The following is a 15,984-nucleotide window of genomic DNA, read 5'->3' as shown; positions in this document are numbered from 1 at the left end:
ATGCCTGCTCTTCCAGGACCACCTGACATGCAGGCCTACCTGGTCTTCCCCAAACCCTGTGTAGAGATTAGCTGTCCCTGCCTATGCCCTCCTTACTTACCATAGGATGTGATATTTAGAGGGTAGATGGCAAATATAGGATAAATAAATATACAATACTCCGCTGTATAGTCAAATGATGAGAGAACTCTATCTCTCAGCAAACCAGATCAGGGGTATAGCTCCTGGTCCCATCCCATGGGGTTGGCAGCTCTCCCCTTCACTACCCAGATCCTCACAGCCAAGCCCATCCTGTATCAGCAAGCCAACACATTCTTTAGTGGTCTCTACGGTTTATTGTCACTGAAATAAATACATTTGACAGGGAGTACAAATCATGACCCTAAGGTAAAGCTGACCTCTGACCTCAGAGCCCCCAGTTGAACAGACAGGTAGTATTTGAACTCAGAGGCAAAGCTGTCTCTGCCTTATAGAGACAGGTTGGTGGAGGGCCCTGGGGCCTGCCTACCTCCCCTGGTGGGGACATGGGGGCGGCTGTCATTCTGCTGCTGGCTTCACTTGCTTGGCAGCCTCTAGCTGGCAGAGCAGCTCGTCCCACTGCACAAACTGCTTGGAGAGAAGCATTGTCTGGTGACAAGTCAAGGTGACAACAGGAGTCTGAAGGAAGACTCGGGGACTTTGCATGTGCCCGGGGGGGGGGGAGAGACTGGGATGAGAGAGTAGTAGGGAAGAGAATACCCATTAAAGGAGCACGAAGCACAAAGGATACAGTCTTGTTATACTCCTCCAGGAGAGCCTTGGACTCCTCAGTGATCTCCACACACTGGTCCTGTAAAGGAAAGTTATCTCTGGAGCTGAGGAAAGCCCATCCCACCCAACTTCTGGCCTCATTCCCTCCAAACCTAGAAAAGACGGTGCTTGAATAGCCTAGAGTAAAAGAAGCAAGCTACGAAGCAGGCACTTTCCACCCTAGGCCACCTCAGGCCCTGCCTGAGACTGACAGGTGGGGTTGCTTCCACATATTGACACCCCTCCCCTCCTGCCCCTTATGTTTCTTAAGGGTTTATTTATTTTTGTTTTAAGTGTATGGGTATTTTGCCTGTATGTGGGCACACCGTGTATGTGCAGTACCCAAAGGTGCCAGAAGAGGGCATCAGATCCTCTGGAATTAGAGTTACAGAGGTTGGTTGGTGGTGGCCAGAAGAGCAGGTCACCTTAAGGACTGAGCCACTTCTCATGCCCCTCAGTCTCTATTTCTAAGGTCTCTGAACTTGAGAAAAGATATTTCACCCCCAGTCAAAAACAGATGCCCAGGCATTATTGCCTACTTCCAACTTCCAACTTCAACCTTCTAGTACCTCAGAAAAGCTCTCTTGTGGAAGGCAGGAGACCTGCATGTGGCCCTAGGCAAGCCCTTTCCCCTCCCTGGAGCATTTGGAAATAGAGGGTATACCTCCACAGACAACACAAAGGCCTAGGTCTCCTGGTAGGTGACAGTGGGAGGTGGGGATATGTGTGAGAGTGGGTGGCAGGGGTGTGTGACAGTGGGTGGTGGGGGTGTGACACTGTGCAGTGGGTGTGTGTGTGTGACTGGGTAATGGGGATGTGACAGTGGCAGTGGGGGGTGATAGTGGGTGGGTGGAGAGTGTGACAGTGGGCAGTGGGGAGTGTGACAGTGGGCAAGAGGGATGTGACAGTGGGCAGTGAGGGATGTGACAGTGAGCAGTGAGGGTGACAGTGGGCAGTAAGGGTGACAGTGGGCAGTGAGGGATGTGACAGTGAGCAGTGAGGGTGAGAGTGGGCAGCAGGGGGTGTGACAGTGGGCAGTGAGGGTGACAGTGGGCAGTGAGGGTGACAGTGGGTAGCAGGGGGTGTGACAGTGGGCAGTGAGGAGGGGACACAGCTGACACGATGTCCCATTGTGTCTGCCTTCCCTTCCAGTCCTCTCATCTTCCATACCTGCTGTTGGATGTGGATCTGCGCCAAGCGCTGCAGTCGGGCAGCATGCTCAGGAACGGCTGTAAAACACAACGCACACCGCCTGATGATGCTGCGCCCTCCCCCGGGACTGCTCAATAGTCTATTAGGTCTTCCGCAGGATTAGAGTATTGAGTAGAGAAGCTAAACAAACGCCAGGCTTCATCGACCGACTGCTGTAGCTGGAGGGGGGCTCCCTACCTACCCCAGCCTGACTCCAAGACCCATGAGGTGGGGGTGGGGAGGGTAGAACAAGTGCCCCGAAGGCAGAGCCTTAAAGTCCTCAGCATTGCTGGCTGCGAGCAGGGCCAAGTACAGACACTTTACTTACTACTGCCCCGCCCCTTTGCTGTCAGCCCGGCAGGGATGGCTTCCTAGACTAATGGATAGGAGCTCAGGTGGGCTGGAAATGAACACCGGGTCCCTACACTGGCCCCTTGGCCTCCCACACTGACAGCCTTGCCCGCCATGTTATGCCTGCAGCTTTAGGCTGTCAGATACTCAAGCGGGTGGCTGATGAGGGAAGGGAGGGGGAGCCTAGAGAAATACCTCTAGAGACAGACAAGATGGATATCTGGATTCAATTAAAGCCACTGCCTGCTTGTCAAGGCCCAGGCCAGGGACTCTTAGCAGTGCAGCAAGAAGAAGTCACACGCCTGGCAGGAGTTCTGACAATCAAATGTGAGCTCTGCAGCACCCAGAAGGCTAAGGGGCGGGGAGAACGCAGAAGGGTGTCTGGGGTTGGGGCTGCTGGGCTTGTGTCTTAGGCCAAGCTGCCAGAGGTCCCGGATCCAGGCTGACTTGGGAATTGTGACCATAGTGAGGTAGTTCCCACAGGGTAGGAGAACTCTAACGAGCAGATCGAGCATTACTACAGGGAAGCCTTGGTCTCACCAACCACCTCCCCCAGCATGAGTGGACTGCAACCCACAGGTACCTTTGATAGAAGCGCTGTCCAGCATGGGCACCAAGGCGTTCACTTGTTCCAAGAGTGCCACCTGGGAGAGGATGAACTGTTCCTCTGAAGCACAAAGATAAGATGACAGCAGTGAAGCAGCCACGGACACTGCCACCACCTGTGTGTGGAGCTATGTACCGGCAGGTAGGAGGCTGAGCCCCAGAGCTGAGCAGCCCTATCCCACTGGTCCCCTCCCCTAGGTGTTCATTACCACCCTGCCCCACCTTTCCTGGATGCCTCTGTCTGACTCATCTGGAGCCTAAGGAGCATCTCGGTCTCTGTAAATCCCCACCCTCAAGTTTTAACTCCAGACGCTCCTCTTCCACTCTCATCAATAACTTAGCAAGTGTTCCTAGTCCACAGGAGACAGAGAACTTCAGACTTGGCTTCCCTGAGCCAAGGGCCCCAGGAACAATCTGAGAGAGAAGACATGTGGCAGACTGTATCAGGCGGGTGCTGCTCATTGGCTCTTGGAGGCACAGGTACAAGTGGCAGGGGAGCTGAGATAGGGTGGGAGAGGCCAGTGTAGACAAAGGCAGGAGTTCCAGTGTATTAAAATCCACAGAGGAGAAGGTGTTCAGGAACAAGGCTGTTGTGTGCAAACAAGTGGAGGAAGGGATACTTGCCAGTCAGAAAGAACTCGCTGAGCTTGCAGGGAGGGGGGTGCAGGAGATGGAAAGGCTAAAGGGTGAGGATCTTGTCTTAGGAAGGAGAAGACACTGGGGCTCCTAGGCAGGTTAGGAGATGATGGAAATGCCCATGAAGATGTGACACGCAGAAAGGGATGATTTGAGCATACGCTGTCTGTGTGAGTGGATGCACACCCCTAAGGCAGAGCACAGGCAGGGATGGGGAGGCTGGAAGGGTCCTTCAACCTGGTGTCCTGAGCTATGGCCACGGATCTAGGAGCCCTGTGGGAATTCTGACTGCCCCTCTCAGCAGGAGCTGCCCCTCCCGCCCAGTCCTCAGTTACACAGTCATCATTCTCTCAGGTAGGTTACAATCTCAGGTCCCTAAAGCAAGGACAAACCCATAATTGTGTTCATGAGGTCAAAGACTCTGGTTCGCCACTGTAAGCCTTGTGCCCAGGACAGAGCCTGGTTCACATTGTATGATCAATAAATGTTTCCTGTTTCCCTTTACATTTTTTTCTTTTCTTCTCCTTTTTTGAGACAGGATCATGTTATGTTGACCCAGGCTAGCCTTGAACTTGTAATCCTCTTCCTCAGTCTTCCAAGTTCTTAGGACTCTAGACACATGGCTACTGTGCCTAGCTTGGTCTCTACTGGATGAATGAATAGACAGACTCAGGAGGTCAGAAAACTCTGCCCACAGAATGACAGCCTGACTGGACTCTGCCTAGATTGCAGAAGTGCCAGCGATTTCTCCCAGAAGAGAGACTCTGAGCTTTCAGTGAGAGCCACCATCTTTATGATTTGCCACAATGGCAAACACAAAGGGGAAGAGGGAAGGAGTCTGCCGTAAGTTCTCTATAGAAAGCAAGCAGAGGCGGTGGAGAGATGGCCTGTTCTCCTAGAGACCCCAGTTCAGTTTCCAGCACCCATGCTGGCTTGCAACTACTGTTAACCCCAGCTCCAGGGAGATATGATGACTCTGACCTCTGGGAACCAGTCGTGTGCATACCTTTCCTCAAACACACAGGTACACGTGGTTACACAATAATAAATCTTTTAAAAAGACAAAACAAAAAAAAAAAAAACAAAAAAAACCCGCTGACAAATGTTTCCTTTGGCCACGTAATGTGAGTCTGTAAGGGTGACACTGTAGACATCAGGAGGGTAGGTGCTGTTCTGTTACGGCAGAACAGGGAGAGCCACGGTACCGTTCCACATACTGCTGGCATGGTTGTGGACAGTTAAGGGCAAAGTTCCTGCCAAGAGAATCAATGTGTGACCTGCATACGTACTCTGAGAGCTGAGACGGCTGGAATGAGTGAAGGGGAAGGATCAAGAAAGAAGCCAGAGAGCCGCACCTGTGTGAGCAGAGGCACCAGGCTGCCCCACCCGGGGAGGCTCACTTCAGGGGAACTGAGTGGAGGAGCCTGAGCAGCTAAAGCCTGTTCCCTATGAATGTACAAACGACACTCAGGGGAACTGAGACAGAGTGCAGCTTTTAATGTACAAAAGATGCAGACGTGAAAAACAAAGGCTGAGCCTCCTGCCAGCGTTCTCCCTTCTCCCGAACGGCAATGTTCTTTGTGCCTGCTCCCTTCAGGAAGTTCCTCTGCCCAGTGAGCACTGGGGAAGATTCTAAAAGAAAATCCCAGGGATGGGCCTCTGACAGGACACTGAAGTCGCGTCCATATGCCTGGCACCATGGTACGCAGCTGGCCCAGAGGTATAATATGCCCAGGGCTGACTACAAGACCCACCTTGGGCCTCAGTCCGGAGCCAGGCCAGAGTAAGAAGGTATAGCAAGGGGGTTGGGGATTTAGCTCAGTGGTAGAGCGCTTGTTTAGGAAGTGCAAGGCCCTGGGTTCGGTCCCCAGCTCCAAAAAAGAAACAAAAAAAAAAAAAAAAAAAAAAGAAGGTATAGGAAGCGGAGGGAGGCCATCACGGTCCTGACTCCTCCACACCGGATATCGTCAGTGGCCGTGCACACTTAGGTCTAGCATTACCTGCCAAGATGAACTGCAACTTCGAGGCCTCAGGTATAGCAATGCGATCAATGTACTCAGGATCCAGGTATTTGATCAGGTCTTCAACTACCAAAGGAGCAGGACAGAAAAAAAAAAAAAAAGTCAGAAATGGAATCTCATTTTACAAAGGAAGTTTGGAGGCTGCCAAAATGGCCAGACAGGTAAAGTAATTGCCTCACAAGTCTGATGACCTGAGTTTGCTCCCTGGGACCCTACATGATATAAGGAGAACCGAGTCCCACAGGCTGTCCTCTAACCATACATACACAAACACATACATGCACACGTGCTAAATAAGTGATGTTAAATGGTGTTTGGGGAGACTTGACTTATGAGCTGACCACATTGTACCGGATCAGCAGCGTTCACTGGGTCCCCTGCTCTACTCCTCAGATTATTCCGTTATCGTCATCTGCTGGCTGATTTCATGCTTTGGGGTCTGGAACCCAAGTGCTGCCACCATTCTGCCCTGCCCCACCCCCAGCATTCCCACTAACCTGTGCTCATCGAGGTGGAAGGAACCTTTCTATTCAGTGCCATATGACAATCTAAGGTTCTGTCTAATTTCTAATTAGTTACTAGCTTCGATAATTTAAAATGTTGAGCTAAACTAACACTGGGGCTCGGAGTGATTCATTTCCTTCTCAAACTTGCGTAGAGAAATATCATACCCTGTTCCTCAAGGGGATATCCTATCCACCAAGGCAAGCTTTGAAGAAAAAAATTTCAGCCTAAAACTCTGGACAATGCGCATAGGCTTGGGATTTAGCTACAGGGAAGCACGCCCAATTTACCACAGCAGCAGTAATACGCCTTCAATCCTCAAGGGGCTATTCGGCTGACATACTGGCTGAATGGAGGGGACAGGCTTCAAAGAGTGCAGACACGGGAGGCAGTGCAATCAGACACCTAAGAGAAATACTTACTCTTTTTGTAGAGAATCTTCACCCTCTCCCTCTTACTGGCAATGTTCCCTAAAGCCACCTGCACCTTGACTAGACCATCAGCTACCTGGAAGGAAGCAGAGGTTAATTCCAAGCTATACCACTTGGCTTAAGACTTAGAAGAACTCGGATGTGGTGACACATGCCTTTAATCCCAGTACTCCAGAGGCTGGTGCAGGCAGATCTCTGTGATTCTGAGGCCATCCTGGTCTACATGACAAGTTCCAGGATAGCCCAGGCTACCTACTTAATAAACACTGTCTCAAGAGAGAGAGAGAGAGAGAGAGAGAGAGAGAGAGAGAGAGAGAGAAAACATGGAGAGAAAAAGTCCTGGAAATTTCTCTCTAGACTTTCAAGCCCTTGAAGGTCTCCCTTCTCTTAGAAAAGGCACAGTCTCAACTTTAGGTACCCTTTAATGTGAGAGAGAATGAATCACGTTTGTTCTCATTTGCAGTACGGGGGTGTGAGTATTTGGATGTTTGGGGAGGTGATGAACTGACTTAGGGTTTAATGGGGGCACCCTTACATACTATATATTCCCTGGTTCCTAACTCCTATATTTGGTCATTAAATATGCAAATATCCTCACCCAGATCTTTCTCAGCTCAAGGCTGGGGAACAGACTGGCTGGCCTACCTCTAGCCCCATTCCCTCAACATCAAGTCTAGTATAGGAGGTGGAATAATCTCGAGGAACCCAAATACAGTGCAACCGCCATCGTAGAGAATGCAGAAGAAAATCAGCTTAGAGGCAGAGGCAGGATGCAGTTAAGAGTTAAGGGTTTGAGCTTGAGATGTCTAAGGGACATCCCAGTGGAGGAGACCAGTATACAAAGATCAATCAGGTTCTCAGAAAGTCTGGAACAGCTACACACTGGAGATATAAGGACCTGAAATGAGTAACTGAAATAATGGGAGTGAATGAGCCTAGGTACTTAGTACAATATTTTAACAGTCAACAGTCAGCTGGAGGGATTGGCTGAGGAAATGAATGAGTTCACTCAAGGTTTTTGTAAAAAGTGAATACTAGTATTTAAGGGACTGATACATGAGAGAAGGCACACAAAGGGGGAGAATGTTTCCAGAAGTTGGTTCTCAAATTGGAACAGAATGTGCTGGTGACAATTTTATAAAAAGTGTACAGACACGTCATTACCTTCGATGCTCTTAGTTCCAAAACATTCCTAACACTACCCGGAAGCACTCCAGGAAAAGGTTTCCTCATCGTAAAAAGAGATTTTAGGACACCCAAGTTTTTGTCAAAATTCAGACACGATGTTCGCCCACATCTGAACACCTAGGGCTCAATTACTAACCTTCCTTATCTGGGCCTGCTCAGACCTCACTGCTCGCCCCTTGGAGCCTTTATCCACCTGTGCTCTGCCTCCTCTAGGGTTTCTATCCCCGCGCAATTCATTTAGCAGTTTATTTTGCAGGGCTCCAGAACGACACTCCACTGCGGGCTTCAGGTCTTATGGAAACTCCCATTAATCAGTTTTTTAAATGTGTCTAGTCTCTGAAGCACGCCTGTCAGCACAAGGGTGGGGTTTTAGTGAAAGTTGTCACCGAACCCATCTCAAAAAGGCTTAAGCATTCACCCCCATCCCAATTCCCTTGGGAACGGACCCCATGGGTCCGATTCGTATCAGGAGGTTCTAGATCTTTGTTCTTTCAAAGGCTGGGCTGAGGACGACCGGACATAAGTGGTAGTAGCATCAGACCCTACGGCAGGACGAGTGGACCGCTCCTGTCCAGCCCTGTCCCGGAAAAGGATCAATAGACCGAACCTCTCACCTTCCTAGAGCCTCGGGTCCCGCCCGGCCCGTACACCCAGCGCTCCAGCTCCTCCACTCGGGACTGTAGCCGCTGCACATCGGTCAGAGCCGCCATCGTTTCTGCACCCTGGCCGCAGCCGCTGAAGGGTGGGACGTCCGCCCAAATAAGAAGACTGACCAATCCGAGAGCACCGTCGCGCCTTGTAGGAAGTGACGTCATTGTTTAGTCTTTGGATGTCGGAAGTAACTGATGTCAAAGCAATCTGGTTACCTAGGTAACGTACGGGGTCCTATCCTTATCCTGGTTCCCAGGACATAGTTAGTTGTCAAGAGTTTTACTGTTCCAAGTCACCCATTCCCTGAGAGTGAGCGAATAAATAGACCCATCATAGGTTGCTTCCTGAGGGAGACACCATAAATTTTTGGAATCTTTCAAACATCAAGTGAATTGCACCTAAGCCTCTTACTGTCAGGACTTACACCCAAACAGTCTGATTTGAGACCGCACTCTGTGTGGCGGTACTAGGAGAGAAAAGAGAGACAGGAGTAAGCTTGAGGCCAGCCTGCTCTACACAGTGAATTCAAGACGAGTCAGGGAACAACGTAGAGAAAGCTTGCTTCCCTCCAAAAAAAGTGCACTTCTATTCTCTCGGAGCTCTGCTCTTCTGCCTTCCACTTGGACAGCTTAATGTAGTGTGTGTGTCCCTCACCTCCCAGACCCAAGCAAGAAGAGGAGGCCAGAGAGACAGAGGAAGTACAACTTTATTTTCCAGATGCAACCCAAGGGACATCTTCACATTCAAATCCAACCCTTTACCCGCTTTAAGAATTGACTCAAAGAGGTGGGGTACCAAAGGTAACATTGACATGGGGGTCACATGAGGGGATGATGGGGTTATTGGGGGGAAAGATCTTTGGTAGATGCTGCTGGAACTAGCTAGGGAGACAGTGTTCTCCCTTCACAGTGAGGTAGATGGAACGGAATAATAAATCCCTTTGGTGTAAGAGGTGGCATGCTGACATCTCCCAGGACTGGATCCCAGAGTGGGCATCACATCCGGAAAGAATCAATGTAGGAGGGTGCCTTCTCCCCCCTAAGCAATGATATTTGGACTCTTAGTTCTCTTAGCTGCTTTCAGGGTAAGGTGCTGGAAGGGGGCCCTGTAGAGGGTGGGGGTGGAGGATTGGTCGGACCCAAGGAAGCTGGCACAGGCTGGCGTCGGGCAAAGAGGATACCTGATAAAGGGTTGGAGAGGTGTGAAAGGCAAAAATAAACAGGAGAATGTGGAACCCCCATGAACCACTAATGACAAGTCCCTCCCTCTGGTCTGTGGGAAGCTCCTATGGCAATGTGGATAGCTTGAAGTGGGTGAACAATACTGACACTCACAGATCCATGACAAAGCAGACGTCCTATGGCAACCATGATGCACTGACCATGCTGGGACCCCATGCCACGTAGACATTCTCTTTAACTGGTTTTAGTGTAACAATACTCTAAACCCCCATGCAAGCTCAGATAGCCCTGAACCTCATGCTCATAGAGAAAACCTAAAATCCCCATGCCACTGTAAATCCCAACTTCATGCCAATATAGACAGCCTATAAGTCCCATACCAGTGTAGACCACCCCATTGATCTCTAGCGCCATGTTGATACTGCTGATGCCACTGCCTGCCAGATTGAGGGGCCCATCCAACCGCTCTTCTGTCCAGAGGAAGGCAGGGAAGTCACATTTTTGGAAATTGGATTTCACACTTAGACTCCTTCCTTATTCCTGCACTTGAACCCCATACCATAATTACATGGCTATCTATAAAGGGATCTGTCTGTACCACCCCCAACGTCCATCGGGTGAAGAGTCTACCTTCCCTCAGCACACTAGCCCAAAGCCCTTCACTAACAAGCCCTTCCTCACCCCTTAGGGGAGCCTTGCCACGGGGCAGGAAACTGGGGGGTGCTCCCAATCGAGGTGGATCCATGGGGCCCATCAGCACAGCCCTCTTCTCTGGAGGCTCTTCTGGTGCCAGCTTCTCCCGTGCAGCCTCCAAGGCCAAGCCCACAGGTATCGCCAGACGAGGGGGTGGGATTCCACTCTCCTCTGGAAAAAAAAAAAAAAACAACAACAACAACAAAAACTCAGGCCACTCTGGTTCAACCAGTCCGTGTTTGCATTTGATTCTCCCCTAGGCCTGGACCAATAGAGGTCGTGCAGGCTGACAAACAAGGTTTAGTCTCTCCTCCCATCCAAAGACTCTGGCCTAGAGACTGAAGATGAGGAGAAAAAAGGGCCAGCATATAGGTCTTGTGGTTTAGGTCAGAGAATGTGCAAGCTTTCTTTGTTGTGAAATAAGTCACAGAAGTTGCAAACTACATCCAAATGGGATCCCTGTGTGGACCGATTTGGAATAAAACTGTTGTGGATGAAGGGCCTTCCGCTGGACTTGAGCTTCCACAGGCTTTCTTGACTTCAAGGCTCTGGATTACTAGTTTAGGGATTCCAAAACCCCTGAGCCCCATAAGATCTTGCTGCTCTCATATTGCAATGCCACCCACACCTGAGTCCTACATTTTTATGTTCTCTGTGCACAGATCTCAAGATCTGTGCCATACCCCAAACTCTGCCCTCTCCCCTCGCACCTTTCTTTACTGGGCTGGGGCTCAGTTGAGCACAAGCATGCGCTGGTAAACCCGAAGCAGAACCCTGGGTGGAACCGGGGCAATTCGGGGTCGTGGTCGGGGCGGGGCCATGACTCGAGGCGGGACCAGGAGCGCCCCGAGGTGTGGGTCCTGCTAAGTTGAAGAGCGGGACTGTGGTGTAGGCCTGGCGACGTCCCTCACGCCGGTTGCTGTCTATGGCAGCCTGGAGCTCTCCTGGCGAACTGAGTGCCCGCGTCTCGCACTCATATGGGTACAAATACTTCATGTACCTGGGGGCGGACGGATGGGTGGGCGGGAGGCTGGACCCAGCGGATCGTCCCACCCCCTCCCTTCCCTTCACTCCCGCGCCCCACCCAGCCCCTCTGGTCCTCTGCTGTCCTCACTGGGTACGTAGTGTGAAGGCGGCAGAGGTGATGGTGGTGGGCAAACTGAGGCCGCGTGTGACTTCCCGCCACACTTTTCGGTTGATGACTTCCACCAGGCCTCCCTTGGCTGTCACCAAGCGAAACAACGCATACAGATCCAGGACCTGTTTGGCCATGATGGGCACCCGGTTCACTGGCGTCCCTGGTGTGAAGTAGGTAGAAAGTCAAAGTCAGGACAGTAAGATTAGGCTTCTGAGGACATCTTAGGTATGTCCTTGGGTAAGGACAGTTCTCAGGAGAGGACTGGAGAAGAAGGGTAGGAGCACAGGCTGAGAACCCCCCTCCCAACCCCCTTCCCCCATAGCAGCAAGGACAGGAGACTAAGAAATCAGTTTGGTTTTCCTGTAAAGGGCCAGAAGGTAAATATTTAGACTTTGTGGGCCAAAGGGTACCTGTTACAAACACCCAGCTATGCAACTGTCTTAGATGATATCTAAGAGGATGGGCACGGCTATTCTCCAATGAAACTTTATTCACAGGCACTGAGATTAGAATCTCACAGCCTGGAAATGTTATGCCTGTTTTAACTCTGTTTTCCAAATATGTAAAAAGGAAAAGCCACTCTAATCTACCAGACAGCCAGATTCTCCTGAAAGCTTTAGTTTGCTGGGCTGACTGCAGAAAGGACTTCTCTATGTGCTGAAGAGCTATACCTCCCCGAAGCGGCAACCCCCACAGGCTGCAGGAAGCCAGGGTACAGCAGGTGCAGAAGAATCAGATCCTGCCTGGGCCAGCCAAGTCCTCAGCCTAGCCACCCCCGCCAGCCAGTCCTGACAAAGGGCCCTGTCGGAGCTGAGCGATGGGCCCCAGTTAATTCCTTACCGATCCCAGCCCCTTCTACCGGCGCCTTTGGACCCGAACAATTAGCTGCGGCCTGATTAATGGGGGGAAATTATCGGCCCCGCGAGACCTCCTCCCCCTGCAGCTGAACAGAGAGAGGCAGAGCTCGGGGTGTGGGCTGTGCCGTCAGTCCACACCACCCCATTACCAAGAGACAGAAGGTCCCCAGGAAGGTGCAGAGAAGGAACAGTGGGGTTACCATGACTAGATCTCCTTGGGGTGCAAGAAAATCTGGGGTCCTCACCCAAGGCTCTTGGGAAGGAAGGGACCAGAAAACATTGCTGAGCGTTGTGTTGGGGACTAGGGAGACTTGGGCCAGAAGCTGTCCTGGGAGGGGGGCAGTGCAGCCAGTTAATTAGCAGCTTATCAGCCTGTGCTCTGAGTGAGTTAATTAGCTTTGTAGAGAGAGATAATGAGTCAGTGTTCAGACCCATGAATCTGGGGAGGAGCGGAAGTGATGGACTGCGGCCCACCCTCGTCCCCCCTGGACCCCTTCTGTATCCTTTCAACACTGAGATCTTTCTGGAGAGAAATCCCTTCTCCGCTACCCAATTCACATGGCCTCTGCCCATCCTTTAGGAAAGCCCTCCTTCAGTCTAACTCTATTCCCTCCTGCTGCAGGACAGGTAGGGAGTGCCCTGGGTTGCAAAAGGCAATGGAGGGGAGACACGGCTGGAAGAAGGGTGCACTGTACACAACCAAAGCATTCCTGGGACCCTCTTATCCCAAGCCAGTCCTGACCAGTCCTCCCTCCCACTCTCCTAATTGATCTCACACTCATTAACCTGCCTGTGGGTCCAACACTAATTAATCCCTGGTGGAGAAGGGGGGCAGGGTCAGAGGTTAAAGATGCTATTGAGGGCCCAAAGGACAGGTGCCACCAACCTCAGGCCTCTGCGGGAGGACCTCACCTGGGGACTACATCCTGAGGTCTTCCTCCCTCAAAACCTAGTCAGAAATGTCTAGGTATTTTCCCCACACCGCTTCGCTTACCCCTCTTCTGCATGAAGCTAAACAGGTCATCCAGAAATTCCTTCCTCTTGGGGTCCGCGTCGAGTTCATACAGCTGGGGAAGGACCAAGGTTACTCTCCAGCTCCACTGCCCCCCTTACCCTTGGCACCCCAATTTGGGTGGTACTCAAGAGTATTTGGTGGAAGGGTGAATGGAGTCTGAATGTAAATTCTCTGGCACCCGGCCCACCCCCAGGGGCAGGTGAGGTGCCTTTATCTACTCCATCTACCTATCTAGCTACTGATGCTGCTAGGCCACTCAGACCCGACGTGGTAAATATAGGGAGAGAAGAAGCAAGAAGGGTCTATCCACGGCTCAGCCTGCTCTTCAGGACAGAGTCTTGACTGTCCCCAGGATGGACACTCAGAGCCACAGGAGGGAAGGCAGCCCGGGGCTCTGCTCCACTCTGAGTAGACTGATGAGTACATATTCATTCCCCTTCGTGCAATTCATTTCCTTGTGGGCCAGGACACGAACTAAAGTGAGTTCAGGCAGGCAGGATGCTGGGGAACCCCTTATAGAAGCCATCTTGTCTGACCTCCTTCCAGAGGTGGTTACAGGGCCTTCTATAGACGCTATCACACAGGCACCCACACAAACCTGAGATGTCGGAACACTAGGAATCTGTTGGTCACCCCCCCACCCCCGACATTGCCTTCCAGGTCTAAAACGAACAGTTCCGGAATAATGGAGTCACTGACCCAGAATAACGGAGTCTCGGCCTCAGCTTGCTACGAGTCACACATATAAGCAACACTCCATCGCTCAATAAGAACCTTGTAAAATTATCCCATGAGCATCAAAACCCCGGAGACCCAGCTACACACACCTGACCCAGAGTTCTAACTCTCACGTAGGTACCTACGATGATACCCAATGTCAATCAAGCCCGGGACAGTGCCCTGGAGACACAGTCACTAGAGCTGAATCTCCAAAGTGACAAGGCCCTGAGTGACATCCATGGTCTTACACCAATGCTATAGAACACTAGCTACATATTAGCACTTCTAGAAAAGACGCCAAACCAGCACCTTATGTATGAGTAGTACCACTGGAATGACACAGCTGGAAATCACAGCCCTGAGTAACACCATGGTGACAGCCTGGTCTACTGTCCCTGGTCTGGAAGGGTTTGGATTAAGACCCAGTTTGCACGAGATGGGGGGGGGGAGCGCTCAGTTACACTGCAGCTGAAGTAGCCAGCACAAGCTAGGAACTAACACTCGTGAAATTTAGACCAGGGGAAAACACTGGAGGTGGAGCAGTGTAGTGTCAGGAAACAAGATGGGCGTACCAGCCTGCAAAAGGAGCAGCGACCTCTCTCCATTCCCCTGCAAAGGCAATAGCCAGACTGAGACACTCCCTTTGGTACCTGTGACTTGATGGGGTAGTGTTGCTATGGGCTCCTTGAATTCTGGATCCCTTTCTCTCGAAGACCCTTACACCCATTCTAACTCACCAATGGCCTCCAATGGTGACCAATGGTCAGTTCCTACGTTTCCAGGATCTCAGTTACCTCTCAATGAATCCCCATGTACTTTCTACATATCTGGATGTCTCTGCTGACTCATCACTATTCATCTTCCCGTCTTCCTCTCTCTCTCTCTAGGTCTCTGTTTTTACATCCTGCAGAGGGTGGTAGGGATGTGCAGACTATTTTTTGCTAGAGGAAGGAGGGACAACCTGGCAGTGGTGGGGAGAGGGTTCCTACCTGCTTGAACTGTTCCTCATAGGTCCACTCATGTGGCTGGATTCCAGGGGACTGGCCGGATGGTGAATTGGGACATCGGGCTCCCGGATGGCTCTGCTCAGCTGTCTCCTCTTCCGCTAAGGGTGTCTCTCCCTCCTCATCTTCTTCAGCACCCTCCTCTTCTTCAGCCCCAACCACCCCTAAGGCCCCCTCAGGAGCCTGTAGGGTCCGGGCGCCAAGCAGAGGAGGCTGTGGAAGCGGTAGGCGTGGAGGGGCCAAGGGCCCCACCCCTTGGGCCAGCCGTGCTGCCTGCTGCCTCTGCAGGGCCTCCATTACAGCTTCCAGGCGCAGTCCCCCTGCTGGGGGGGCTCCTGGTACCAGGCGGGGGCCCGAGGAAAGGGCCGTCTGTGGGGAAGGAAATCATGGGTGCAGGGCCTTGCTGCACCCACACCCTACAACACAAGGGGAGATGCTCATGGATTCGGGGACATACATGGAGTTATAAGGAAGGATTAATAGATCAAGTAAACAGAGACAGAGGGAGAGAGGGAGCAAAAGAGACAGAGACTATACAGAGGGGGTTAGGAATGGCCAGGGACTGAGGATAGGGAGAGACCAAGCAAACTGGAAAGAGTAACAGAAACCAAGGAAGAGTGAAGAGTGATGCAGGGAGATATCACACACACACACACACACACACACACACGTACACACGTACACACAGAGACAACGGGCAGGGAGACATAGAGACAGAGACTGGAAGAGAGTCAGGGCAGGGACATAGAGACTGAGAAGGACCAGAATGGAGAGGGAGGAAAAGAGGGAGGGAGGGAGAGGGAGGAGGGAGGGAAGGAAAGGAGGAGGAGGGAAGGAGGAGGGGGGAGAGGAGAGAGAGAGAGAGAGAGAGAGAGAGAGAAAAATATCTAGAGAGAGAGAGAAATACCTATGAGAGAGAGGGACAGACAGACACCTGCAAAGAGACAGCAAGAAGATGGGTTGAGAGAGACGCGGGAAGACCGACGCAGCAGCAGAGAGAAAAGACTA

The 15,984-nt window shown here is 51.5% G+C and overlaps 2 protein-coding genes across 4 annotated transcripts; both read right to left on the bottom strand.

Annotated features, from left to right (window-relative positions):
- Positions 1–315: 315 nt before the first annotated feature.
- On the bottom strand, positions 316–8,477 carry Dctn3 (dynactin subunit 3). Its single transcript, XM_032892232.1, has 7 exons — positions 8,332–8,477; positions 6,521–6,605; positions 5,574–5,660; positions 2,915–2,998; positions 1,960–2,018; positions 770–829; positions 316–627 (listed from the first exon to the last, which is right to left on the bottom strand). Exons 1-7 carry the CDS (start codon positions 8,425–8,427, stop codon positions 538–540), a joined length of 561 nt encoding a protein of 186 aa, XP_032748123.1. The 5' UTR covers positions 8,428–8,477; the 3' UTR covers positions 316–537.
- A 683-nt stretch (positions 8,478–9,160) lies between these two features.
- On the bottom strand, positions 9,161–15,273 carry Arid3c (AT-rich interaction domain 3C). 3 transcript variants are annotated; one of them, XM_032887304.1, is made up of 7 exons: positions 14,962–15,273; positions 13,232–13,304; positions 11,357–11,540; positions 10,953–11,242; positions 10,231–10,413; positions 9,930–10,019; positions 9,161–9,548 (listed from the first exon to the last, which is right to left on the bottom strand). In XM_032887304.1, the coding sequence occupies exons 1-7, from the start codon at positions 15,271–15,273 to the stop codon at positions 9,448–9,450; spliced, it is 1,233 nt and encodes a 410-aa protein (XP_032743195.1). In that variant the 3' UTR covers positions 9,161–9,447. The 3 variants fall into 3 exon arrangements, with proteins under 3 accessions (XP_032743195.1, XP_032743204.1, XP_032743205.1); XM_032887313.1 differs by lacking the exon at positions 9,930–10,019; XM_032887314.1 differs by lacking the exon at positions 10,231–10,413.
- Positions 15,274–15,984: the final 711 nt, after the last annotated feature.

Source organism: Rattus rattus, chromosome 1 (genome assembly GCF_011064425.1).
Source record: "Rattus rattus isolate New Zealand chromosome 1, Rrattus_CSIRO_v1, whole genome shotgun sequence".
NCBI lineage: Eukaryota > Metazoa > Chordata > Mammalia > Rodentia > Muridae > Rattus > Rattus rattus.
Note: the sequence above shows the minus strand (reverse complement) of the source record. Positions and strands in the feature narration are given on the sequence as shown.